Below are 27,173 nucleotides of genomic sequence, written 5' to 3'. Positions count from 1 at the left end.
TATCGCTTCCCTATTTCACACCTGAAAAAACTGAGGCACAGTGTGATTAAGTCCTTTAACCTGTTGCCACTCAGCGAAGAAGCAGTGGAACAGGGCGATCGAATTCAAGGGTCCACGCCATTCAGGCCCTGTGCCCATGAATGTGGAATGACTTCGTGGACAATGAGATTGTATGACACAAAAAAATGACAATTTTGCTCTGACTCTTTGATTCTAATACAATGAATACATTGTACACAGGCCCTGATATTTGTGAGGCCCTTTTCGTCATCCTAAAACCTGACTGTCGGGAGTTTGATCACTGAGGGTTGGGAGTTTTATCTGATTTGGGGGAGACTCGTGGCTATAGAAGCTTAAGCAGAGCTGGGGAGGGAGAGACTCCTGCCGCTGGATGCGTTTTCCTATTTGCTTCCCCTGAAGACCCCATCAGAGGGCATTTTTTCTTGAAAGATTCTTTCCCAACTCTTCTACCATCCTTCCAACTTTTATGTTTCTAATCTGCACACGGTAAAGAGGGAACCGACAATGACGTTAAGACCAGGATGTTGCCAGGTGCATGTAAAATATTGAATCAAAGTTAGCAAAAAAAATTTAATGTGTTTTTTTGTCTTCGGCTTCTAGGTTTATAAAAGACCCTACGGGCTCTTTCCACTGCCTGCCCCTTTGTCTCTGCGTAGGTACATCTTCAGAATTCCTTGAAATTTTCCACCCAAGTGATTCTAATGGCTGTATTTGGACAGCAGCCCTCCAACAGGGGAGTGCATAGGTCTGCGCATTGCTCAGGGTCGCTTGTCACAAGGGAGAAAGTCTTTCCCTTCTCATGTTTTATCTTAAAATCAAAAGTTTGTCCTCTGCCCCTTTGCATGTGTGTGTTATGAAAATAATCTCTTCTTCCTTCACACGGGAGGTGAAACTGATGTCCTGGAAATGCATACCGTGCTTCCGGATTGGCCCCTAGAGTGCTGCACAGCCGTATATCTATGTTTCTGTTCGACTATCCCAAGCTCTTCTGGACGAATTATTTTTTTGTCATGAAGAGGCAGTTACATTTGTTGTCTAATGGCCTGATGGAATTTATGTTCAGGCACCTTGATGTGCCCCATGAATTCCGAAAGCCAATAAATAGATGATAACGCAGTGTTGGTGAGTAGTGAGCTGAAACAGTACCCGAGGATGTTGGCTTTTCTCAGTCCCATGTGTCCTACTCTCCTATTCAGCCTGTCCGGCCAGTCTGACACGTTGCTGGATCAGGCTGCACTGTGGGCACGTATCCCCAGCTGCCCCCCTCCCGGGCATCCACGGTCACTGTCCCCAGGCATCCGTGGCCTCCCCGGAGAGGTCTAGTCATCGCAGGTGTGTATAGCACAGATCTGTGCCAGGCCTGACAGCTCTCCTAACTGTCAGAGAAAAGGGCGGTGAACTCATTTGCATCAGTTAGCTGCTAATCAGAGAGCGATTAATATGAATGTGGTACTCCATTCAGCATTTTTTCCCTTCCCTTGGGGTATCTCCAAGGATGTCTCAGAGGCCTGATTGCCCCTCTCCTGTTGATTCCTCAGTCACCAGCTACGCCTCCTTGCCTTACTAGGCAGACTGAGCATTCCTTCTCAGTCTGATCAAGCAGCACCCTGAGCCCCTCTCTTGGTATTAAGCCAGGTCTCATCCTCTGCTTCTAGCTACTATTTTCTGGGGTGGGAAGGGGGGAACTGGCCCAGGAATTCAGCTGGGGCTCTGGAGAAGACATGCCCTGTGACCTTATCCACCCAACTGCAATGGGAAACTCTCTTTGTGATGCAGGTACTAGCAGTGGATCCTTCTCCCCAGATGGTAGCCACCCTAGGTGGTGGAATTGGGTATTCTTTCCTGGGACCCTTAGGAAGTTCACAGTGCATTATAATGACAATTGTCATATATAGAGAGCCCTATAATTCACACAGTGCTATTTCACTGTTTTACTCAATTATTATAATTGACCAGCAAGTTATGTCCATAAAGGAATAATGCACAGCATTTGTGTTAACTACAGATTTGAGAAGGACAGAGAGAGGCCTGGTAGACATATCCTATATCATCCCGAAATGTCCCCACCATTGTTCTTGTCCTGTGTATGCATGTTAGTGTTCTCGGGCTGATGATTGGTCCTGATAAGTGGCTTTTGTTCATATTTGATTAATCAGTATCTCTGGGACTTTGCTGTAGTGGAGGTTTAGGACCACTGCCTTCGAGCCCACAAACAGGTGTGCGTTGACTCCTTTCTCCTGGACTTCAGTTCTGTGCCTGACTGGGGCAAGGATCTTACTTGTGGGTCAAAAGATGCCGATGGACCTTGAACTTCTTCATCTGCCAGATCTCTCCTCATATAGAGAAAATGTATGAGGAGAATTAACAGAATTAACTCTAGAATTCTAAAAACTAGCATATCTCTTTCAACTAGCCAGATCTGTTTTTGGCAATGGTCCTACACTTCACAAGTGTCTGGTTTGCCATATGCTGGGTTGTGTCACTATTTAGCAGAAGAGGATGATGAATGGATCTGGTTGTTTGGAACATTCTACTCACTTGGCCCTGGGTACTACTCCGGCTTCCCATCTGCTTCTGAGTACAGCTCTTGGATCTGATTCTAATTCTAAAAGGTCTGAGGACCACCCTCACTGGGCCCCGGTTCAACACTAGGTGCCCAGATCCACCTATGTGTTGAGGAGCTTTCATTCAGTTTAGTTGAATTCAATCCATTAGGCGTTTTGAGCAACCTGAGGAGAATTGTGTTTGGGTGGATAGTGGACTTAGAATAGGAGAACTCTTCAGATAAAGATATATGTCCTAGGTATTCCTGCTTTCCCTCAGACTCTCCATCCTCCTTTACCTTGCTGTTGGCTCCAGGTGGCTATTAGAGAATTCATAATGGGCTTTTGTGTTCTCCAACTTACAAATCAGTTTGACGAATGGAGGTAACTTGAGTGGATATAGGAAAGTGTTGTTGGGGATTATTGCCCTGGGTCTCTCTCTGAGCTTGCTTTGGGATGACTGAGTCTTTTCACTGAAGGTCCTTCTTCCTCTCAAGCCAGCCTTCAGTGCACCCCTCTCCTTCCAGTTTCTACTCCTTACGTGGGGTAACAGTTCTTCAACCATTTCTGGTCTTGAGACTACATTATAATCTGTGTTCTCTCTGTACCCCATTCACATGGTCTCATTATAAATCTCCTTGAATTATCCCATTTAGATTGTGTCACTGGTTTTCTGTTGATACACTGGGTGATGTAGAGCAGGTCATTTCATAGGATTAGTTGTATCAAACTTGATGGCAGGTTTAAAGCAGATAATATCCCTTCCAGCTGTAAGTTTGCTTGGCAATGTAGGGACTGCAAAATAAATCTGTTCTTTGGAAGCTTGAGGTCTTATTGAAAAGATAACCTACATATCTATGAAACGAGGAATAAGAGTAGGTATGTGGTTAGGATGTATATATGCTGTAAGAATTCAGAAGTGGGCAAGATCAGTGTGAACTTAATGGAAACATGGATCTGCCAATAATTCGGCCCCAATACCAAAAACTGCTCGTTGGTGGGTTTTCCAACCTAGATCCAAGATGGGTATTGTCTTCAAGGCCGTACCAAGCAGAAAGTCTGTCGTGGAGCTATTCCAAAGAACCACGGAGCACTGGTTAATCTTAGACAGGCCTCCTGGAAATGATTTACTCTTGAGACTGAACTCAGCCACGTGCCATGATAAAATATATAACTTCTAGGATTTCTTGAATTGAGACATTCTTTTTTTTTTAAGTGTAGAGAAAACAGAATACTAGAGTTCAACAGGAGAGGCTGGTGTTCTAATCTTAGTTGGCATTAATTAGTCATATCTTAAATTTTTTAATTTGAAAATAATTGTTTTATTCATTTCAGGCTACTTCTGTTTTTTTCCCTTTGACTCAGTGATGTTAAAGACATAAACACTGATAGAAGAATAATATAACAATCACTCTCAGAACCACCATCTAGTTTTTTAAAAAATCCCCCCAAAAATTGAATCCACAGTGTGCACTTCCCTACTTGGGTACTTATTTTCCTGCCAAAGATAATTCCTACTCCCTTTTCTACTTATTGTTCCTAATCTAGAGCCAAGGCCAAGGTGGACAAATTGCTTTGGCAACTTCCTTGGTGTAGGGAAGCCTCACTTCATTGAGGTTATAGGGCTATACTATAGCCCTTTGTGGGGGCGAGAGGGTCTTAGCTTTATGTGAACACTGCTTCTCAGGCCAAGACCTTTCTCCTTTGTACCTGTAAACACCCAAAGCCCTGTGTTTTTATATCAGTAAATATCCTCATGACATTCAGGCTTCAGGGCTGGCTTAATCTATTGGAATCCACCTGCTCTTTGGTTAGGTTTTGATGATTGGAAATTTTCCTTGTATTCTTCTTAGTCCAGCTGTGTATTTTTAAATAAAATATTGTAAAAGATATATTCATGTATTTCTTTTGTAGTCGGAGACTAGAAACAATAAAAACCTGGTTAGCACGTTGTGAAATGCAGAAGGCTTAGACTCAAAGACTACTCATCACCGAGCTTGAAAACCCCCTTCCCACCCCAAAGTCAGAATGACAGCTGCCTGAACCAATTATAAAGGTAGAAAAACTTTTATAACCAGGAAGCGCATTCACTAACCCAAATCTGAGGCCAGTTAAGCACTGTCACAGTTAGAAATGAATAGTGGAAAGTCAAATAATCCTCTTCGGCAGTTTTCTAGAACGTAGCACTCAAATTTCCTTAAAGGCAGGGACTGTTCTTTGGAGACCATTCCTTTGAGTTTATTGGAGCCAGAGTTCACCTCGTTTACTTTGACCTCTCCTGTGGTGTTCAGCATTGTGTGTCTTTTCATGCTGCAGGTGTTCAACGCATATTGGCTGACTTGCTTTGAATTGGCTCTTCCAATTCCAGTGCTAAAACCAAACAGCCCTTGTATCTCCTCGTCTGCCTGTCCTGACACTGAAACTCAGACCACTCAATCCTTTCTTTATGTGGCCCAGGATTTGAGACTCTTACGATCTAATCCTGGGTCCACTCCTTTGCAGAATATTTGCTTGGTTTGTATAAGAAATTTTAGCTAGTGTGTTGTTTTTTTAGTTGCATGCAGTCCTGTGGAGTCAAGTGTTAACTCCCAAATTAAACATAAGCTCTAACAAGTGCCATACAGAATGATAGGCTTTATGATGATTACTTTTGTTCTGCTTTCCTCGCAACCTGGGGTCACAGGGAAGGCCTGGTCGCCATGGGAGCGTATTTGCCTCTCATTATTTCCTTTCTCCTGAAGAGACCGCACGTTGGTAAGAACGTGGAGTGTGTGTTTGACCACAGTGTAAGCCCAGCCTGAACAGTTCTCAGCAGAAGACGATACAAATAGTTTGGTACAATAAAAACACTTCTTAGGAAAATTCTTTTTCTTAAGAAGTCAAACAACAAAAGGAGGCTGGGGACTTGGTTTGCCGTGTTGCTGCCTGAGCACCGGAGCTGGTCAAGTTGTGGCCATAGCTCTCCCAGCCACCACTAGTGTTGTCTCATCCAACCCCATAAGGAGGGGGGATTGCCTTGACCCTGTCAGCTGACCTCACTGTGAACAGCAGCAGGGGCAATGTCATGGCCATGGCCAAGGGGCTAGGGGAGCTGGAACACATCTTTCCTCATCCTCTATCCCCAGTGGAGACAGAAGATAGTTTGGGATGCACAATGTGAACCAGGACAGAGTAGTTCACTGTGAGAGCCCTTGCCCAGGAGGAGAGGCAGATTGCATTTGAGGTCGGAAGAGGTTGTAGAAGGAGAGAAAAAATTTGGTGCTTTACAGAGAAGTGTGGACTGGGTGTCCGACTGGCCCAGCAGGCCTGGCAACATTGCACCTAAGGAGTTCCACGTCAGGCCCCTAAACGTTCTCTTTCTTTAAGGGTGGAGGGAGCGTGCCTGAAGAAAGGGCATTTTTTCTGCAGAACTGCATAAGGTATCCATTCCATCTCCCTTCCTCGCCCACATTTTGGCCCCGGGACGAGGCATCTGCATTGGAAGATGCGGGCGCCTGCCCTCTGCTGGCACCGACTGAGGGAGAAAAGGCCCTAGGGAAGCTTGGGACCCTGGGAGTGGTGTGTTGTCATAATAGCTGATTTCAACTTGACACCACGGCAGGCACCACCCAGCCCACAACCCTGTTTTTATATACCCAAGCTGCAGTGACACTCACACCCGGAGTTTTATTCACACTCTGTTGCAGCATCTTACTCGCCCCATGCCCTTCTTGGTCTGTAAACCCCTTGCAGGAGTGGCCAACCTCTTGGGGCCTCTGGGCCACACTGGAAGAAGAACAGTTGTCTTGTGCCACACACTGAATATATTGGGACACAAAAATCACACAAAAAACCTCAGAATGTTGTAAGTAAATTTACGGTTTTGTGTTGGGCCACATTTGTAGCCATCCTGAGCTACACACAGACTGTGGGCTACAGGTTGGATGGCCCTGCTAGGATTTCCTAACAGTTTACTGTCGTTTAGAAATTTTCAAGGGCTTCTTTTCCACAGATGCCACCAGAGGATAGTAATTGTGTCAACAATGCTACTGTCTCCTTTTAGTGCCATTGGACGTAGACCGGCACCATTTATGATGTAACTTTTATCTTTTGCAAGAATATGACCATTTCTTTCTTAAAATGAGGTCAGGTTAGCAAACAATATGAAAACTTTGCTCTTTTCTTTTTGTTTTTTCAAGACAAAGGCAAGCTTCCTTAAGCTTAAATTTATAGTTATTAAAAAATAAAACAAGGAAAGAAACACAAGACACAATGAAGGGATCATTAAAGTATTTATCAGCATATGCAATGTAATACAATTCTTTAAACAGTGTTTGAAGACTGTCATACCGTGGAAAAACATTGATGATGTAAGTCAATGTGTTTAGTATACAATGACCAAGCCATGTAAAATGTGAGTGCATATGGTCCCACACTGAAAGGATATGTGGATAAATGGATAGTTTTCCCTAGTGTAGTTAGGGTGTGAAATTGCATATCCCTTTATTTTTAAAAGTACCCCTCAATATTATCACATCTGCTTTGCAGCCAATAAAACAACATAGGTATGCTGGGGTGTGGGGTGAATGTGGAGAGCAAGATCACCAGTCCCTGTGTGAGACCATTGGTATCATTGCTCCCATAGTTTCCTTTGCTGTCTTGTTTTTACCACGAGAGACTAAAAAATGTCCTGAATGTCAGAGATATTCTTCTCTAATATCCAGTACAGCCTGGTGCAGGACACAAAGTAGGTGCGTTTTAAATACTTAGTAAATCAGTATTCGGTGGATACATTTTGAGTTATATTGCATGACATTTCCATTTCACAAACAACAACATTCATTATCCATTTTTAGATAGATAGGCAGATAGATAGATGACCTCCATGATCAATGCTCTGTGTCACCACACTCACTGCAAGAAATAATGCTTTATAATAAATATGTACTTCAAAGTGAATGATTTAGGAATGTTTTTTTTTTAATGTAATGTGTATGAGTGTCCTTGGAATTTTGGGACAAAATTTCCTGTAGCATTAAGGTGATGCCATTCAGAATCTTCTTAGGTCCAACAGTGTTTGTTTTTGGAAACCAGTCTATATATGTGCCCCAGATGGACAGATATTGCTTCTAATCTTAGCTTTGCCATGAGGTTGAAAGCAAGAGGACACAATGCTGTTCTCGACATATCCAGAGCTCCAGACCCAAGGCTGGAGGAAGGGAGAGGGAGACTGGAAGAAGGACCAAAGGAATAGATAATCCTCATGCTGCAAACACTTGTTTGATAAGAAAACATCCAGCTGTTGCCCAGAAATGGTGTCTTGTGAGGGCATTAGAGAATCAAAGGCTTATATTTCAAGGAGATGTTCTTTCTGTAGCACAAACATGATTAATAGTAATGTGTTATTTCTAGATTTTCATTATTTATAAAAGGAAAAGCAATAGTGCCAGACAGGCAAGAACAAAGCTAAATAGGCTTCAGAGGCCTCTCTGGCTCTTGCATCTAAGGGACTATTATCATTGGATTGTTGATTTGCCGTGTTTCAAATTTGTTTTCTTCTTAGAGAAAGAACTCCATAGAGATTTTTTTCTTTCAGAATAGTTGGTTTTAGTGATATGGACTTGGTTTCATCGAATCTGCTCCTCCCTTTCCCCAAGCCATTCATTCCGTCTGCCCAGGTACTGGAGCTGCTCCTGTTGTTACAGATGTTCAAGGCTGCCCTGGGGGGTGCCCATACAGGGAGGTTCTGGAGGCGACATTTCAAAGACATCAGCATCTTAAATACCATATGATATCACTTATATGTGGAATCTAAAGAGCAAAATAAATTAACCAAAAAAGAAAAGAAAAGAAAAGAAGAAGCTGACTCCTAGGTACAGAGAACAGACTGATGGTTACCAGGAGGTGAGGGGCTTGGGAACTGGGTGAAAAAGAGGAGAAAGGACCGAGAAGTACAGATTGCCAGTTACAGAATAGTCATGGGGATGTAGAGTACAGCATGGGGAATGGAGTCAGTAATATTATAATAACTATGTGTGGTGCCAGGTGGGTACTGGGAATATCGAAGGGAGCACTTTGTAACTTATAATGAATGTCTGTCCGCTGTGCTGTACACCTAAAACTAATACAAGATAGTGTTGAATGCAAACTGTAGTAATAATGTCATCAGCATCTTAAACAACTAGCTTCTGAAGAGGAGCAGGGAAGTCTGGGCTGTGTGGCAATCACATCTCTCTTGCCAACTTTTCTTCCTTTTCCAATGAGGCATGTTGCCTAGATATGACTAAATCTCTTTCTTTGGCTGACACTGATGTTCAGTTTTAGGTATCTGTCCTAAGGATAAAACTGTTTTTGAACCTAAGTAGGACTCAGCTCCCTGTTGCCACCAAGGGTAACCTCTAGAGGCAGAGGCTGGTGAAAAAGGAAAAAGGTTTTTATCCCAAGGCAAAATGGTCTGGGACAATGGAGGACTACCCATGTCAAAGCTCATCTCCTCCGTAAACCGAGACAAAACCCAGCTGTCCTCAGCAAGACTGAAACAAAAGGCCCAGAATTCCTATTCCATTTCAAAGTACTGTCCTCTGGAGCCCAAGGTAGGTTCTAAGCAGTTATCCAGGTACCTGGAGGCTCCATGTGGGACTAGCACTGCCATTGGCCACCTGGCTTCTAGGGCCACAAGGTCCCATGCCCCCAGGCTGGAGAGCACACAAAGGCACCAGTGAATTCAAGGAAGATAGACTCTCTCCTGGAGGTCATGGGCCACGTGACCGCCCATGCAGAGAACAGGCCAGTACACCAGCTGAGTGTTTGTCCTGAGCAGCAGCCGTGAGCAAGAGAGAGATCTCTTTGTTCCCCTGGGTTTATATTAGTTATGGATGTGAGATGGACCAGGTGCTTTCTCAGAATGACCAGTTAGCTTTCCAAACTTTCATGCACTTTGGGGCAAGTCCATCTCCCAACCAATCAATTCTTTCCCCTGGCTAGACTGATAGGCCTCTTTGGTCCTCCCCTGCCACCGTTTTAATTTCTATTGGGCACCTGCCTGCCTTCCCTTGGTTCCACCTCCAATCTGGTACCCAAGGAGGTAGGTATGCTCTTATCCAATTATCTTGCTAGCCTTGCACATGCTCAGTGTAAGGACTTCCTACTGCCACCATCCTGTCCTGGGGGTGGGTTGTGATTGGGCTTGGTTACCTGGGCAATGTGGCTCCTCCCACAAGAGTGCTGTAAAACTCAACGTCCTTGCCATGGTCCCAGATGGTTCATGAAGGTATTGTGTGGCTATATGCCATGCCCTTAGTCTGCTCCTAGAAGTCTAGACAGCCTGTCTATAGGTATCCAAACTACTGGGGGAAGAGATGGTCAAGCAGTAAGCTGTCCTACCCTTGAGCCTCTACAGGTGGCCTGGGTTCAGGGTGAGCAGTGGGGTCTATCTCTGGATATCAAACCTACATTTGTGCCAAGAATCTAGAATGACGTGTGCAGAAGGACCAGAGCCTTCCAGAGATGGTAAGCTTTGGCCTTGCTGCCTCTGGTACAGAAAAAGTAACTCACGGTCCAAGAAATTGAAAAGAGAGAGAGAGGCCTTGAAAATGATTTATCTATCAAACACAGCCAGATGCTATGGCAATATATTCAGTGAGAATCCTCAGAGCTTATGGCAGCTATAGTGTTTATAACTTTTTGGTGCAATTCCCATTCATTCATTCATTCATTCAGCCAACATTTGGTGAGAACCTACTTTGTTCCAGGCAATTAGTGCTCAGAATTAATAATGTAGAGTAATAATTAACAGCGATAATAAAAGCTAATATTTATCCTTGTGATCCTTGTTTAGTGGTTATTATTTATTCTATTTTATTTTATTATCTTTATGTGGAGATAGAATTTACAGATGAGCATATTGAGGTTTATTTCACACAGCAAATATTTATTGAGCATCTTTTACATGCCCATCACTGTGCCTCTCATTAGGGATGTGGTAGTAAGCAAGAAGGATTTGATTCTTATTCTCACGGAACTTAAAATCCAGTGAGGGGAGATAGACAATAAGCAAACGATGAAATAAAATGAAACTTGGAGCTCGTGATACAGACTATGAGGAAAATAAAACATGATCATGTGATAGGGTCTAAGAGGCACCTGAGAGGGTAGAATGGATTAGATTCTTTAGATAAAAGAAGATTTACTTAAAAAGGTGACATTCAAGCTGAGATTTGAATGGAAAGATGCCGGCCATGCAACCCACTTGGGGCAGAGCACTGGGGACAGTGGGAACAGCAGCACAAGGGCTGTGTTGGAATGAGCTTGGTGTATCTGAGAAGCAGAAAGAAGCCTGGTGTAGCTGGAATCCAACAGCTGAGGGAGAGAGGTCCCCCTTGAGCAGCCTGGGATGCAGGGCCAAGTGCTCCTAAAGGCTCCTGCAAGTCCAGCTCCCTTCGAGCTCATTGAACATCGTTGGGGGCAGGGAAGGGGGAAGAGCCCGACAGTCTGCTGTGCAAGTCAGATTACTCGTGCCCTCCTAGATAAAGCACAGTGCTCTCTAGCTCTAGGCTTGCCCCTTCCTTCTTGGGCCATCTGGGCCCTTGGGAAGTGGAGGCAGAGCAGACTGTCAGGGGGAACATGGTTTCCTTTTCCAGATTATTCACCGAAAGACGTGTCCTTTGGAGTTCCTCTCTAGGCTCCACTGAAATGGCCAAGGCCGACATGGCCGACAAATACGCCATTTCCCCCTCACCTTTGCCACATTTTCTTCATGGCCACTCCCTTTCATTTTCCTTATTCAGTCACCCTTGGTTCATTCTCTCTTGGACTCACTGCATCGGGCAGAGCAGTGGTCACGAATCTGGAAATGCAGGCATTTGAAAGATCCTCTAGAGATCTATATGCACATTGACATTAAAAAAGTATAAACATAATAATTGCATATGTTTGGGGTCTTATTCCCACTCTTTAGCTTTGCTTATTATTTCTAGAAGATCTCATTCAGCTCAGGACTGCACTACTGTTTTATTGAAAGGTATCATAGTGTTAATTATAGCATTTATCATATTTTCTGATAATGGTTTTTCTTGTGTATTTCTGTCCACTGTGATATGAACTCTGTGAGGACAGAGCCTAGATGAGTCTTGTATACTATTTTATTTCCATACCCTTGACCCAATGCATGGCATATAATAGATACTCAATAAATATCTACCAAATGCTTGATACTATAGAGAAGGAGATGAGGCAGAAGGATTGATGGAAGGAACCCACCTTTCCTCTCCTCACCTGATAAGGGTTGTTATCACAATCTCCCTAACCCCCACCTCTTCTCAGCTACATATGCATCTCTCATCACAGTGCCTTGCACACAGTAGGTACTCAATTTATTTAAAATATTAAATAACATGTAGATACATTACTGTCCCCACAAAACTTGTGCCACACAGAAGCTTCTGGAGTAGAGATGGAGACCAATGAATGCAAGATAACTATCTGGATGGTTTCATTTTTGCCTGAAAGATTTACCTTGAGAACTTGTCAGCACAAGTGAAAGAAATTTTGAAGTAAATTTGAAGACATTTTGAAGTAGAGATTAGTAAAACTAAGTGCCAAGCCCATGTATTTGTTGGACTTCCCCTGTGCTTCCTGTGTGATTGTGTTCGGTTGCCACAAGTTTTAGACCAGCTTCAGGGCGGAATGGCGCTCTGAGAGCCGGTGAGAAGGGATTACAGGTGGGAGGGCGGCGTGAATCACAGGCAGAGGCCGCACCTCAGAGTGTGTGGCTTCTGCCTCGGGAAATGTCTTGATCCGCCTGGAGGCTTCCACTAGAAGAGGCTTTCTCAGCCTTGACCTGGCAGATATTTGGGCCCGTGGAGCGTGCTGGGGGAGATGCGAGGTGCGCCACAGGGTGCTCAGCAGCATCCCTGGCCTCTACTCACTAGATGCCAGCAACCGCCCCCTTCGGTGATGACAACACAGACTGTGCCCACTTGATGTCAAATACCCCCTGGGTCGGAGTCACCACTGGTTCAGTGCCACTGCTCCAGGAAAGCAGCTGATTATTGCTCTTCCTAATTACCTGACAAATGTTGCCGATGGACTGATTTCCCTCGTAAATTATCCCATTTTGGATGTAGATTCTTGCCAGCCCCAGAACCTTTCGTTTTTGGAAGCTGCGCTCACCAGTGTTGTGTTGCCAGGCTCAGAAGCTTGTGAGCTGTTGTCGCTGGCTCAGCAGCGCCGTGTGTACAACCTTGGATCCCATATGGCTGTGCCAAGTGATGAGATGCCGCAGAGAGAGGGAGAAGGCGCGGCAAGCTGGCTTTGACAGCAGCTTAAAACTTCTCTGATTCTTGGGGTCTCTTAATTATTTTTCTGGCATCCATATTGACAGTCCTTGAAAAGGAACTCATGCGAAAAGCAGGCTTACCATGTTCACCCAGGCTGGCAATTGGAGCGGCTTCTTTTCTGCCCTCTGAGCNGTTGTGTTGCCAGGCTCAGAAGCTTGTGAGCTGTTGTCGCTGGCTCAGCAGCGCCATGTGTACAACCTTGGATCCCATATGGCTGTGCCAAGTGATGAGATGCCGCAGAGAGAGGGAGAAGGCGTGGCAAGCTGGGTTTGACAGCAGCTTAAAACTTCTCTGATTCTTGGGGTCTCTTAATTATTTTTCTGGCATCCATATTGACAGTCCTTGAAAAGGAACTCATGCGAAAAGCAGGCTTACTATGTTCACCCAGGCTGGCAATTGGAGCGGCTTCTTTTCTGCCCTCTGACGGCAACACTGCTGCTGTTGAACTATTGGCTGTCGGCTGACCCTCTGGACTAAGGAATCCACCCAGCACATTTAGAGGAACTGTGATGAGCACTGAGCTTCCCTACTCCTGGGAGACATCGATGTAATAGGGTTTCTCAGGTTCAGTCTTCAGGATCCCTGTGCTGTGCAAAAGGCTGAGGGAAGGAACCCAACCTGCTCTCCTTCCTCTGACATGTGCCCAAGGAGAAGGCTTTCCACACCATGAAGATACAGGTGTAGCCAGAGAGAAGTCACAGCACGACTCTTGATTTTTCCTTTACCAAAGGATTCGTGTCAGTCTTCTGTCAGTCTGGGATAGATGGGGTTTAATTTTAATATTTGAAAATGTACTTTATATACATTTTTCTGTCATGTGAAGGATACATATTAAGTTACGGGAGTGTCATTTTTAACGATCCATTCAGTTTTAGAGGTGTTTTTGGCTTGTGATACATATCGTGTGCTGTCTCTGATGACACAAGTTTTCTTGTGTTGTCCACTAAGACCTGGTCTTCTGCTGGGAGACTGAGGCAAGATAGTGTGCTGGGAATAAGGTTAGGTCTTTGTCTCCAAAAAATTCTAGGAGCTGATCAGTTTAGTCAATGGGGTAAACAAAAATTAATTTTAGTAATTGTATAGTCACATAAGAACTAAGTAATTAAATTAGAACTGATGGACTTCCAAACTAATAAAAGTGATTGGATAAGTCATTCAAAGAGAGTTTGTGGGACCTAAACCAGAGCGGCTGGAAGTACTTTGGTAGCCCACCCCCCTCCGGCCAGAAATCCAGGCCTCTGGCAATAGAATGGAAAAGAAGTGGGCATATCTGAGACAGCATCTGGGGGTCAATGCAATGGGACTTTCAGACCAACGAACTGAAGCTGCACCCAAGGATGAAATAGAAGGCTGATGCGATAACTAAGTATGATAGAACTACATGACAAAGAGAAGGCACTGATGTCCATCTGGGACATTTGAAGTTCGAGATTTTCATGGAGCAATGACATTTAGTTGCCTGGTAGGTGGACAGGGGTCTGGCGTGCAGGAGAGGTTAGATGATATCAATTTATGATTCATCTTTTATAGGCATGAGGCCATAGACATGGACAAGATCATCCAAGGGAAAGCATGGAGCAAGCTGAAATCTTGACTAGAGCTTTGGATAAGACGTTCACTTACAAGGTGAAAGAACAAGAGCCAGTGAAGGGACAGCAATAGCGAGAGCAGAGAAACTAGAAGAGTCATGTCCCAAAAGCCAAGAGAGGAAAACAGTTCAAGAAGGTGTTGTAGCAGTGCCAAGCGTTCCAGAAAGGCTGAGCAGTGTTCACCCATTCACTTTCTCAACAGCATTAACTCAATTCCTACCATGTTCTGTGTTAGGATTTAGGAATGAGGTCAGAGAAGTGGCTGGTGGGCTTCCTTTAGTAGTGATTGATGATAGAGTCGCATACACTTTATAGAGAGTGTATATGACTTGCCACAGTGGATTAAAGAGGGACCCAAATTTTAAAAATATATTAAATTTTAAGAAAAGAAGGAACCAACATTAGGGAGAGGGAGCCAGTCTGTGTAGACTGATTTTCTTAGAAATTTGAGAGGGAATGGTGAAGAAAAAGTGTGTCACAAATGTTCTAACCTGTAAGAATGATTACAAGTAGAAATAGTTACCGTATTTCACTTCCATGTGAACAATTTTGACCCGCTGACTGGAGTCAAACATTTTTGTATTAATAGAGCTGGATGCAGTAGTGGACACAGGAGATTATGTGGCATAGTTGGTTTTTTGGGGTTTTTTTTTTTGTTTTTTTTTTAGAAAGCTTACAATCTATCTTAAAACCAGGTGTATCTATATGGGCGTTGCAGGTGGCGAGCAAGATATAGAGACAGAAAAAATTAATGAACAGGTGTTAGTAACAACATCCAGTGACAACTACTAGTTGATGAGGGGGAGCTGCAGACCAGAAGAATGTGAATTCTGGGAAAAGGAAGCTTCCAGAAATGGGGACAAAAAAGCTTTGCCACAGAGAAGAAAACGTGTGCGCTCACACAAGACCAGCATGAGGACTTCCATAAAGGGGAGTCGAGAGGGTGGGCACTCCAGAACTTCATGTCTTCCCATAGGAAGTGAAGGGGGTGCCTCCTGCCAATCTGCCACCTTGGAGAAGGGGCCTCAGAAGTGACCCTACCCTTTCAGTCTTCTCTTGGTTCACGGTGAGAGGTACCCCCACTCCTGTGGTGTTGGCTCAATTATCACAAAAGGTACCAAGGTATCAAATATGCAGGGAACCTGTTCCCAGGAAGCAGGAGTCCTAAAAACCTCAGCACTGTGTCATGTCACAGTGACAGAAGAGGTGAGGAGAGGGAGGCACGGGGTGCCACACACAAGCAAGCTAAGAGCTCAGCGGAGGCAGGGAAGGGCAGTCCTTATTCTGATGGAGTCGGCCTGCGTTCTCAGGTCAGGATACAGATGCTGGAACCGCACTGTCACGGGCACGTCAGACCTTAGCTACTGGGCCTTTTCCTCTGAAGGTTCGCAGATGAAATTGACTTGGTACATTTTCATTGATGTGTATGAAACCCGTCATTTTGCAGAACTTGAAATGGAACTATAGCCAAACTGAGAGACCGACCACTTCCTCCCCGAGTGATTTCCTAGGCAATACTGGAAAGATCCTGCATGGAAGAGGGTTAGCCCTTGGTCTGCATCGCCTGTCAGTTTTCCCAGGGTGGCAGGAGTGCTTAGTTGTTGTTCCAAACAATAGGAAATGGGGTGATTTTGACTGTTCATTATTTGCTAAGTCATAGAGAAATGACAGGAACAAACCTCGTTTTCAAGAAACATTAACAAACTTAAACTCTGCAATTTAAATCGTTATTCTTCCCGCCCTCCCTATTATGTGAGCTGGTACAGCCACCCCAAGGGAGACTTGTCTAGGTAATGTTTTCCAAAACAAGCGAATGAATGTTTGTTGACCAGTTACGTCACCACGACAAAATAACAGTAATTTAATTTGTATATATACCCCTTTTATGGAACTTCTGTGAACATGGTTCCATACCTTCCTTGTAAGAATCCTGTGATGTAGGTGTGAAGAGTATTTTAATCTAAAAACTTTGAAAACTCAGAGTCAGAATGGTTGACAATCTGATGAGCCTCCAGAGTTAACTGAGTGTTAGTGATTGAGCTTGAATCTGAGCCTAGTCACCCGGCACCCCCTTTAATGCTGCTTTCAATGCAAAGCCTTGCCTCATTTCCTTTTATCTAAAGGCCAGACTGCACCAGACTGAAATCACAGTGTTGGCCAAGGCTATAATATCATTTGAGGCTGAGGCCCCTCCTGCTATCTTGCTGATTGTTCATGGAATGGAATTCCTTGGGTTGTAGAACCATGACCCACCGCTAGTAGAGGCTGTGCATTATTCCTTGTGTTGGGAGGAAAACTTTTCCTCTTCCAATAGGACCAGTGATCGGTGGTCTGCAAATTAATTGACAGTAGACACAGCAGGAGAGGAGGCAATGTTTACTTATTCATGCACAGTGTACACGTGGGAGCATTCAGAGATAGTAGCTCGCTGGATAACCAGAAGAAAAGGCTTATCTTCTGAAGTTAACAAAAGGGGGAGGTGGGTAAGGCTTTAATGGGGGGTCATGGGAAGCTCTATTGTTTTTGTTTTTTTTATTGTAAAGAGCAGTTGAATTCACACTCCTGGTGTTAAGGGTCAGCCTTGTCCCAAACAAGAAATTCCCTGGAAGAGAGGCCGATGGCAGCTTTATTTTCAGAGGCTCAGCTTGAGCTGAGATGTTCATTTCTGTGGCAGCTGACTGTTCAGATATTTTCAGTTTAAAGGGCCACTTCCATACCACTTTGGTGGGCTGTCAATCGCTTTGTCTGCTTCGTGGCCCTCTCTACAACTTTGCATTTTGCTTCTTCAACACCAACAGAACATATACTGCTATTTTTTGTCTCTGTTTTATTGGCTTGTCTGCTTAGGTCTGTCCCACCCAGCATAATCTCTCTTTGGGTAACTCAAAGCCAGCTGCTTAGGGACCTTAATTACATCTGAACAAAAATCTCTTTTTCATGTACTGGAACATAGTTATGAGAATGATGTATCACCATATGCACCACACTCAAGGGTACGGGGTTATTCAGGGCATCTCTACCCAGAAGGTGGAACTTGGGGGCTATCCTACAATTCTTTTTCTTTTTTTAAAAAGAGGAATGTCTTTTTAAAAAATATTTTTTTATTTATTTTTAGAGGGGAAGGGGAGGAAAGGAAGAGAAACATCAATGTATGGTTGCTTCTCGTGCATCCCCTGCTGGGAAATGGCCCCTGCTGGGAACTGGCCTGCAACCCAGGAATGTGCCCTGACTGGGAATCGAACTGCGATTGTCTGGTTCGCAGGCCCGTATCCTACAATTCTTTCTACCACACAAAATGACAGGAGGAGAAGCTCAGTCTAGTGCTACGAGGAACCAGAAAAACGAGATGACCGTGCATATTCCTTACACCGTGGTGTTAATAAAATGGGTGCTGCATGCTTGTCCGTGATACCAGAAGGCATGTAAGGTTATCTTTGACAGTGTGCAGATGGAATAACAATATTTGTGTGTTCAAAAAGATTTTTTAAACCAACTTCATTCTTTTTCTTACTTGATACCTAGTTTTTAAGAACATAAAGATGCACATGACCATTTTGAATTCAATTAATTTCTCTTTATTAAAATTCCAAGTTCTTATCTTAGGCAATTGGATCTGTAGACCTCAAATCCCCTCATAAATTCCTGACAGTTGTTATAGTTTGGATCCCTTGTCTATTGCTGTTAACAAATCACCCTAAAACTTAGTCACTTAAAACAGTACACAGTTTCTATGGGTCAGGAATCCGGGCAAGGCTTAACTGGATCCTTTGCTTCTGGGTTTTTGCAAAGGCTGTAAACAAGACCCCACCAGGGCAGGGTGTGCTTCCAGCTAACTCAGTGGCTGTTGACAAGATTCAGATTTTTGAGGGGTTTTTTTTTGAACTGAAGGTCTCAGGTCCTGGCTCACTGCTGGCTGGAGGCCATTCCCAGTTCTTTGTCTCCTGGCCATCTCCAACATGGCACTTGCATGTGTGTGCGTGCATGTGTGTGGGTGGGAGGAGAAAAACCTCAGAAAAGATGTGTTCTAAGGAATGTCGATCAGGAATAGGGCAGCAAGGTGAGAGGAAGCCGGAGGAACAGATGGAGAACAATGATGTCTGCCCTTTCTAATGTGTTGAAAAGTCCAGGGTTTGTTCATTTAATTTCGCCTATTTAGTCAGTCATGCCCAAGAATTGAAGGAGACTTTAACAACCATAATTAAATTTGAAATAATTTTTTATCTGGTCCAGTAATATTTTAAATGGCACTCTGTACTTACAGGTAAGTCATACACATGTTCATTGCTATATTTCTTGACTTTTTTATTTTGTATTTTTTAAGAGTTTTTAAAATTTATTTTTAGACAGAGGGGAAAGGAAGGAGAAAGAGAGGAAAAGAAACATCAGTGTGTGGTTGCCTCTCACTCATCCCCACCTGGGGATCTGGTCTGCAACCCAGGCATGTGCCCTGACTAGAAATTGAACTGGTGACCCTTTGGTTTGCAGGCTGGTGCTGTACACCAGCCAGGGCCATTTCTGGAGTTTTAATATTTGTAAATGCCAAATATAAATAAATAGGTTGTCCTTGTTCTTTTAGAAAGAAAGTCTTTTAAATTTGGAAGCCAACTCCAAAAAGAGATTTTACTATTGAGAGGAAATATCTGTGAAGAAAACAGCCTGTTAGTTAATTTTTTGATGCTCTCATATGTGTTCACTTGCAGCCTTGTCTAAGTTTACATTTTCCCAAATGCAAGGTCAGAAATGATGTCAGATATCTCAACATTGGACTGTCCTCTTTCCTTTTTCTCCTTCCTTCTACCCTGTGACCCCTTGTGTTTTCCAAAGTGTATGAGTTAGCAATTCTTACAATGATCATCTGTTGTGAAAAGGGCTTCTTATTTATTGAAACAAACCTTCCAGCTTCAAATCAACCCAAAAGAAAGAAAAGGGGCAATATTATAGATAAAGTATTTGGGAACTGGTGAGTCCCTTTAGGTCTTATTTTTGAATGGTTAGTATATGGAAAACCAATCCAAATAAATCCATTAAGTTCTTTGTCTACAGGCAAAGCAGAAGATGATCATTTGAATTTTAAAGCATTATCAGAAGGAATTTTTATCACTTCACAACTGATTTACTCTATGCACTATGCCAGGCTATAAAAAGAACCTTCTTAAGACATGAGAATGAACTTGGTAAATATTGCCTGGTGTGGGGGCGACTTTCCTCACAAGTCCCCCCGTGTGCCACGGGTGAGAGTAAACATGACTGAGACATGATGTGATCTGCTTGGGGAGGAGAAGTGGCTCAAGTTTCCAGTTTCCCAGAGGAAAAAGTCCTTGAACAGTAGCCAGTTTCTCAGGAGAAAAAGGCATTGAGCCCCTTCCTCCAAAAGCTTTTATTGGGTTGTAATACACAGGAATACGGGGCAGCAAGAATCAAACAGTAGATAACATTTCAAAGAAATCTGAGGGCTTAGTCTGAGTCAGAGTCTGTCAGGAACAGAGTTTTAGAGTTTCCTGCTTGAACCCTTAATATATGAATGAAAACACTCTTAGCAGAGCAGATTTCACAGGTTTATCAGGAAGTCTTTGTGATGCCAGATTTTTCCCCAGGACACGCTCTAGCAAGGCAAGGAGCTATACCTCTTCCCATCGGGTATTCAGGCTTAAGTGGATTAGAGCCAGGAAGCGCTTCTCCCAGAGGACATGGGGACCTGGGCTGAGAGTCCATTGCTCCCTCTTTGTCGCAGACCCCCTGAGTCCTTCCATGATGGCCTCCCAAGTGGTCATGTCTGACCTAGGTTGCCCCTCTTCTGAAGGGTCTTACTTGTCAAGGATTTCTGACCATGCTTTGGGGGCAGGGAGGAAACTGAGACAGCATTTGCTACCAGATACAAGCCTTGTCTCCAGCTGCTCGCATTCCAGAGGTCATTGCTCGCTCACCCTTAGCCACGGGGGGTAGAGAGTTACAATTCCTAGAACCAGACAGAGTGGTCCACAACAGCCTAGTATTTCCTTTGGCTCATTGCAGGGAGAGATACAGACATGACAAGAGGGAAATTGGGGAGGATGAAGGACCGAAATGTAACCACATTGTACCTTGTTATTCTTCCAGGATCTCATGATTCCTTCAGTTTCTACATTGATGAAGCCTCTCCAGTGGGCCCTGAACAGCCAGAAACTGTCCAGAATTTTGTCTCTGTTTTTGGAACTGTGGCCAAAAAGCTGATGCGGAAATGGCTAGCCACTCAAACAATGAACTTTACAGGTCAGCTAGGAGCTGGGATCCGTTACTTTGATCTTCGAATTTCCACTAAGCCCAGAGACCCGGACAATGAACTCTACTTTGCTCATGGCTTGTTCAGTGCCAAAGTCAATGAAGGCCTTGAGGAGATCAATGCGTTCCTCACAGATCACCGTAAGGAGGTAGTGTTCTTGGATTTCAATCATTTTTATGGGATGCAGAAATACCACCATGAAAAGTTGGTCCAGATGCTGAAGGACATCTATGGCAATAAAATGTGCCCGGCCATTTTCGCACAGGAAGTCAGTCTCAAGTACCTGTGGGAGAAGGACTACCAAGTGCTGGTCTTCTACCACAGTCCCGTGGCCCTGGAGGTGCCCTTCCTCTGGCCTGGGCAGATGATGCCCGCTCCCTGGGCCAACACCACAGACCCGGAAAAACTGATCCAGTTTCTGCAGGCGTCCATCACAGAGAGAAGAAAGAAGGGCTCATTTTTTATATCTCAGGTGGTGCTGACGCCCAAAGCAAGCACTGTGGTCAAAGGGGTGGCCAGTGGCCTCAGAGAGACCATCACCGAAAGGTAAGTGCCCTTTGAGTACTAGGGGGGCAGTTTAAATATAGTACCACACATTCATAGATCCTGTAGGTGATGGAGCTGAAACTCATACCCATGTGTATGAGTTTCCTGGGACTGCCATAACAAAGCACCAGAAACTAGGTAAATTAAAACAAAATATTTTTTTTTGTCTGTGAGCTCTAGAAATGGGAATTCTGTAATCAGAGTGTCAGCAGGTTTGATCCCTTCTGCAGCCTTTGAGGGACAATCTTTTCCATGCCTCTCCCCTACCTTTTGGGGATAGCTGGCAATCCTCAGCATCCCCTGGCTTGTAGGTGCATCCCTCCAGTCTCTGCCCTTGTTTTCAACTGGCGTTCTGCCGGTGTGCCTATCTTCTCTTCTTATCAGGGGCCCAGTCATATTGCAGCAGCATCTTCTCTAATGCCCTCATCTTCACTTGATTATATCTGCAATCACCCTGTTTCCAAATAAGGCCACACTTACAAGTATGTGGAATTAGGGCCTCAATATACACTTCTAGGACAAAGATCATGGCACCATGTGTTTTGACTCCATGTCCACTTCTCTTTTCATAGCACACCTTTCTCCTCTGTGTAGCACTTTACAGATTACCAAGCCCTTTGTCTGCTGTTCCCAGAGTCCTTTTACATAGTTGTATCGGATCTACATAACAACCCTGGGTAGTAGATACTCTCATACCAGTAAAAATTGAGGTTCATAGAAGTAAGGTTTTGCCTAAGCCCACTTGGACAATGGATGATGAAACAAAATCTCAAGTGTGTGCCTTTACACTACACCATAAGCAAGAACCAGCCCCAGAGAGAGAGCATCCATCCCATTGGTCAAGTCCGGCCATGCATGTGAAGTGTAATTACACCCGCAATCGCCGAAGGTCCCTGTGGCTCTTTCCCATGAGTGTGATCAAATAGGAAAACTTGTATGCATTATTTATTCTTTAGACTTAAAGTACAAAACAATGCAAATAACTTCTGAAGATAAAATACGAGTTTTATCTTTAACATTAATAGTTTGAATTATGGTAAAGGGACAAAGTATAACTGTTTTGCTTGGACTCAAGGACATCGCAGGGAAAGACAAGAAGAAGAAGAGAAAAGATCTGTAGGTGAAAATAATCCATGTGGCTTTATAGCACAGTGTGTGGGGTGGGAAATTGTAGGAGGTGAGGTGTGTAGTGGGGCGGAAACACACTTGCAAGAAAGCTTTTAGCCAGGCTGCAGGGAGTGTGATTCTGAGAGCAATGGCAATTGCTCGTAGAGTGACTTAACCAGGTCTGTCTTTTAGATTGGTAACTGGCACCGCCTGGAGGATGGGTGGGGTGGAGAGAAGGGGCACTTAAGAAGTGCTTTGAACTGTTTGAGCAACCTAATGCAAGGTAAACGGAGGAAGTGAGCATACACCAAGGCAATTTATGCAAACAGCAATATTAGGATGATTCAGTAGCTATTAAGCTATGTGATATGAATGGGTGGAAAGATTTGAGAACACGATTTCTTCTTAAGTAGCAGGGGTGATAAAGACGTTCTCAGGGGCAGGAAACAGACATGGGGATGTGAGGAGGAAGTTGGGAAGATATCATCAAGGTCACTAAATTTAAAGTGCTGGTAAGGCACTAAGTTTATGTGGTCAGTTGACTAGAGGAATACAGGCCAACTCCTTTGGTCGTTATTGGTATTTTTTGGTAGTCAAAGGCGCAAGATATTGGAGTGTAAAATTTCCTCTGTATGAAAGCATAACTCCCTTTCATTATTCAGTCATTAGCTGGGACCTCCCTATTTCTTAAGATCTAAATAAGGTCCCTAGCCCTTCATTGTATACCCTATACATGTATAGAACCTTCCATGAGATTTCTTATATCCTTGTGATACGAGCCCTGGCTGCCTCTAGGTTACATACATTGTTTTATGGATCGATTGTCCCACGTGGCCTTTCCACACCTCACTCTGTATAACCTGAGTCATGCAACTCGCTTCTTACTCAGTTTCCACATTGGTTTGGAGATTTTGCTAAGGACCCAAGGAGACAGGGGAGCTTTTATTACCATAACATTGCACATAATTGAAAATTGAATTTTAGACTTGTCTGTAATTACGAATCTTCTAGCCTAGACCATCTTCCCCTGATCACATCCACACTACTTCTCACCCTGGCTTCCTTTCCTCTACCTCTTTCTCCTTCTCCTTTTCTCAACTCTTTTCTTCCCCTACCTGCCCCCCCGCCCCCCCGCCCCATTGCCTTGGAGATTCCAAACTCTTCCCTAGATTATTATACCAAACTCTTCACCTCTTTCCTGGCCCCAAGCCTCCACTCAGCTAGTCTCCTCAAAGTTTTCAGCAAAATACGACGAAGACTTTGAGCACCACTTTCTACTAAAGTTAATTGTTCCAGCAAATAACAACTTAGCATGTCTCTTACATACTTAAAAGTGAAGACGTTATATTGTATCCATGTAAGAATGTGTTCTTTAAGCTTTACCCCATAGGCCTCCCAGATCCTGAAGAATCCCTGAGGGTCCAGCAGAGGCGGGAAAGAGGCAGGTGGGGCTTGGGGGTCAATCAGCTCCAACTTTCTCCATTCTCTCTACACATGGAACGACAGCAGCTTCTTTATAACGTTTACAGACTGGGCATGAAAGGAGTCTTCCCATGGCTCCTCCAGCTTCACTTTGCTGCANTATTACACCAAACTCTTCACCTCTTTCCTGGCCCCAAGCCTCCACTCAGCTAGTCTCCTCAAAGTTTTCAGCAGAATACGACGAAGACTTTGAGCACCACTTTCTACTAAAGTTAATTGTTCCAGCAAATAACAACTTAGCATGTCTCTTACATACTTAAAAGTAAAGACGTTATATTGTATCCATGTAAGAATGTGTTCTTTAAGCTTTACCCCATAGGCCTCCCAGATCCTGAAGAATCCCTGAGGGTCCAGCAGAGGTGGGAAAGAGGCAGGTGGGGCTTGGGGGTCAATCAGCTCCAACTTTCTCCATTCTCTCTACACATGGAACGACAGCAGCTTCTTTATAACGTTTACAGACTGGGCATGAAAGGAGTCTTCCCATGGCTCCTCCAGCTTCACTTTGCTGCACTTAGAAAAACACATGTTTCCATACAACATGCCTGCTTTACACCTGATTAAGAGCCACACCCTGGTCTCACCTGTGTAGAGAAGAGCCTTCGGGAAGTTAGGAAAAATCTTCCCAAGGAATAAATGACTTTCACTTTTCTCTCTTATGGCATTTCATGAAGTTTAGGACATTGCAACTTATAAATTGAACTGCTTTTTGGTTATTTATGCTCTAGTACAGTGTTACTAAAGTAGGATTTGGGGGGGAAAGATCAAATAAGTTAGGAAAGTACTGGAAATGTTTCTATACATATCTACACATCTCTCCCAGGAGATTCACAATTCACATTAGCATACAAAAGGCATTAACAAGTGTCTTAGTGGTGAATCTTATTTAAAGATAACTAATGCAGTGTTTTTCTAAGCACTTTTTTTTTCAGGCCACACTTAACAGCTCCCGAAACTAATTTTTACAAATTGCCTTAGCCAGCAGCTCTAATTCCAAACTTCTCACTTGCCTCTGCCCTTTATATCTGGAATAGTAAAGCTGGATCATTGAAAAGAGAAAGAGAAGTGGGTGAGGAAAGAATTTATAAAGTGGAAACAAAGAGTTTCTACAGGTAGCATCAACTTTTTTTCTGTTTGAGATGATAAAATTTACTTGCAAATGTACATAAACACAGCTGTGATATTTGCGCTATAAGCATTGTTGATAGAGTTCAGTGTCAGAAAAACTAGAAAGATCTCTTTTTAACCCAGCTGCAGAGCCTCTGGGATTAATGTGAACCTCAGAGGTTTTCTTTTGTCTTGTTTTTAGGTGTTTCAAGCTTTCTGCATGAGGTCTGTAGGGAAAGGTCATTGTCAGCTGTGGCATGGTGCCTGGCAGGGTGATTTACTTACCTCTGAAACAGCCAATGAGTGAACCCCTGACTCCCCAAGAATGTGTCCCCACTGTCTCCTCCTCAAGTGAAGGAGGAAGACTCTCTCTGGCATTTTCCTCTCGAGGCTGTGCTACAGCCACTCATTCAGGAGTCCTACATGAATACCACAATAGGCGATGGGCCTCTTCTCTGCCACAGAAGGAGAACGGACTAGGGCACCAGGAAGACCTTTCTGTGCCTTATGTATTTTCATCTGCAAAATTGGGAGTTTGAACTAGAATATCTCCAAGACCCTTTTCAGTTTCCAATTCCTACAATTCTAAGATCTGCATTTAACTAGTTTCTCTAAAAATTTGTAATTGATGTCTGCTATTTGGTTAACAAAACTCTGAGCACAGGGGCTTAGAAAACAGTGTTCGAAGGTGCGGGTGTTTCTCAGGGAAAGAAGATGTAGGTAGCAGAGCTTTCAGTTCGGCGGCTGGTTCTGGACACCGCAGCTGCGTTTTCCACAGTTTAGCAATGCCGGAAGACACAGACTTGATTTCTTAAAGACCTATTTTTAATTTATCTTTCAAACACCAGCTTTTGCACCTCACCCCCGCAGAATTCACACATTCTTAAAAAGAAGGTGTGCAACGTGAGTCAATTTTTTTCCCTAATTTGTGGAAATTCATTAAATTATAGGTTCTTCAGCTTAAAAAAAAAATGGTCAGACCACCTGCCAGAATTTTTAAGGACCAATGCATTTGTGGGAGTAAACTGATGTTGAATTAATTCAGACAATGTTTATGTAGGCCAACGGTTTAAATGATCACAACACTAAGTTAGTTTAAGTGCTCTCTGTTCAGTACTATGCTAACTGCTTCATAAGCATTGATTGGTTTAATAGTCACAAAACTCCCCCCAAATAGGATTGCCATCATAAACGAAAGGGTGAGTGTTAGAAAGTTAAGTGTTAGATAGTAAGTGAAGAAAAGGTGGATTCACGATTTAAATCCAGTTTGCTCCATTTTGGGGTTTGCTCATAAAACAAACACATTTGGGTGCCTACTCTTCTCAAGACACAGTACTCAGGTGTAACCTCAGATATGGGGTCTCAAAACCACCGCCCCACCCTAGGCTTCTGCCTTCCGTGAGAATCCGAAGGGGTGGCCGGAAATGCGTTTCCCTCTCATTATATGGCAAATACCACGAAGACACTGGCAGTGTACTCAGGTGGAGGGTTCAATTTAGTACATACCTGCTGAGCAGTTCCTGTGAGTAGAGCTCTGCACTCAGTGCTGTGAGCACATTAAAACCAGCAGGATGCCATTGTTCTGAACCAGCATCAAGGAGGTTTGAAAGGACAAGAGCAGCGCCGGCTGGTGTGGCTCAGTGGACTGATCCTTGGCCTGCCAGCCAAAACATCACAGGTTCGATTCCCAGTCGGGACACATGACAGGGTTGTGGGCCAGGACTGCAGGTGGGGGCATGTGAGAGGTAACCCATCAATGTATCTCATGTACATGGATGTTTCTCTCCCTCTCTTTCTCCCTCCCTTCTGATAGCTCTAAAAGACATAAATAAAATCTTAAGAAAAAAAAAAAGACAAGATCATGCATGACCTAAAAATGGGAGGATTAAAGACCAAGGCCTATAGTGACTTATAGGAGAGAGATACCTGGAAAGATTTTGGTCAGCTTTGAAGAGAGGACAGGATTGTAATAGGCAGAGATCAGTGGGGGGTGGCTTCCCAGACTGAGGGAACAACAAGAGAAAAACACGAAGGTAGGAAATTTTGAGGAACAAAAGTGAGAGTTGGCCAGAGCAGAGTGAGATGTAAGGGAACATGAAAGATAAGCCTAGGAAAGGCAAAGTAGAAGATCATGCAGGATTTTAAATGCAGTCTGGGGACTCTAAGCCTAATCGCATATGTATTAGGAAGATATTCAAGGGGGGAT

General features: G+C 43.8%; 1 protein-coding gene across 1 annotated transcript in view; it reads left to right on the top strand.

The window, feature by feature from the left end:
- Nucleotides 1–27,173, top strand: part of PLCXD3 (phosphatidylinositol specific phospholipase C X domain containing 3) — a 147,312-nt gene that overhangs the window by 67,524 nt on the left and 52,615 nt on the right. Inside the window, exon 2 of the mRNA XM_037063234.1 lies at nucleotides 20,566–21,274. Coding sequence (XP_036919129.1) covers nucleotides 20,566–21,274 — 709 coding nt within the window. The remainder of the gene's footprint in view (nucleotides 1–20,565; nucleotides 21,275–27,173) is intronic.

This window comes from Sturnira hondurensis, unplaced genomic scaffold, assembly GCF_014824575.4.
Source record: "Sturnira hondurensis isolate 20B ecotype Veracruz unplaced genomic scaffold, ASM1482457v3 Scaffold0014384, whole genome shotgun sequence".
Taxonomy (NCBI): Eukaryota; Metazoa; Chordata; class Mammalia; order Chiroptera; family Phyllostomidae; genus Sturnira; species Sturnira hondurensis.
Note: the sequence above shows the minus strand (reverse complement) of the source record. Positions and strands in the feature narration are given on the sequence as shown.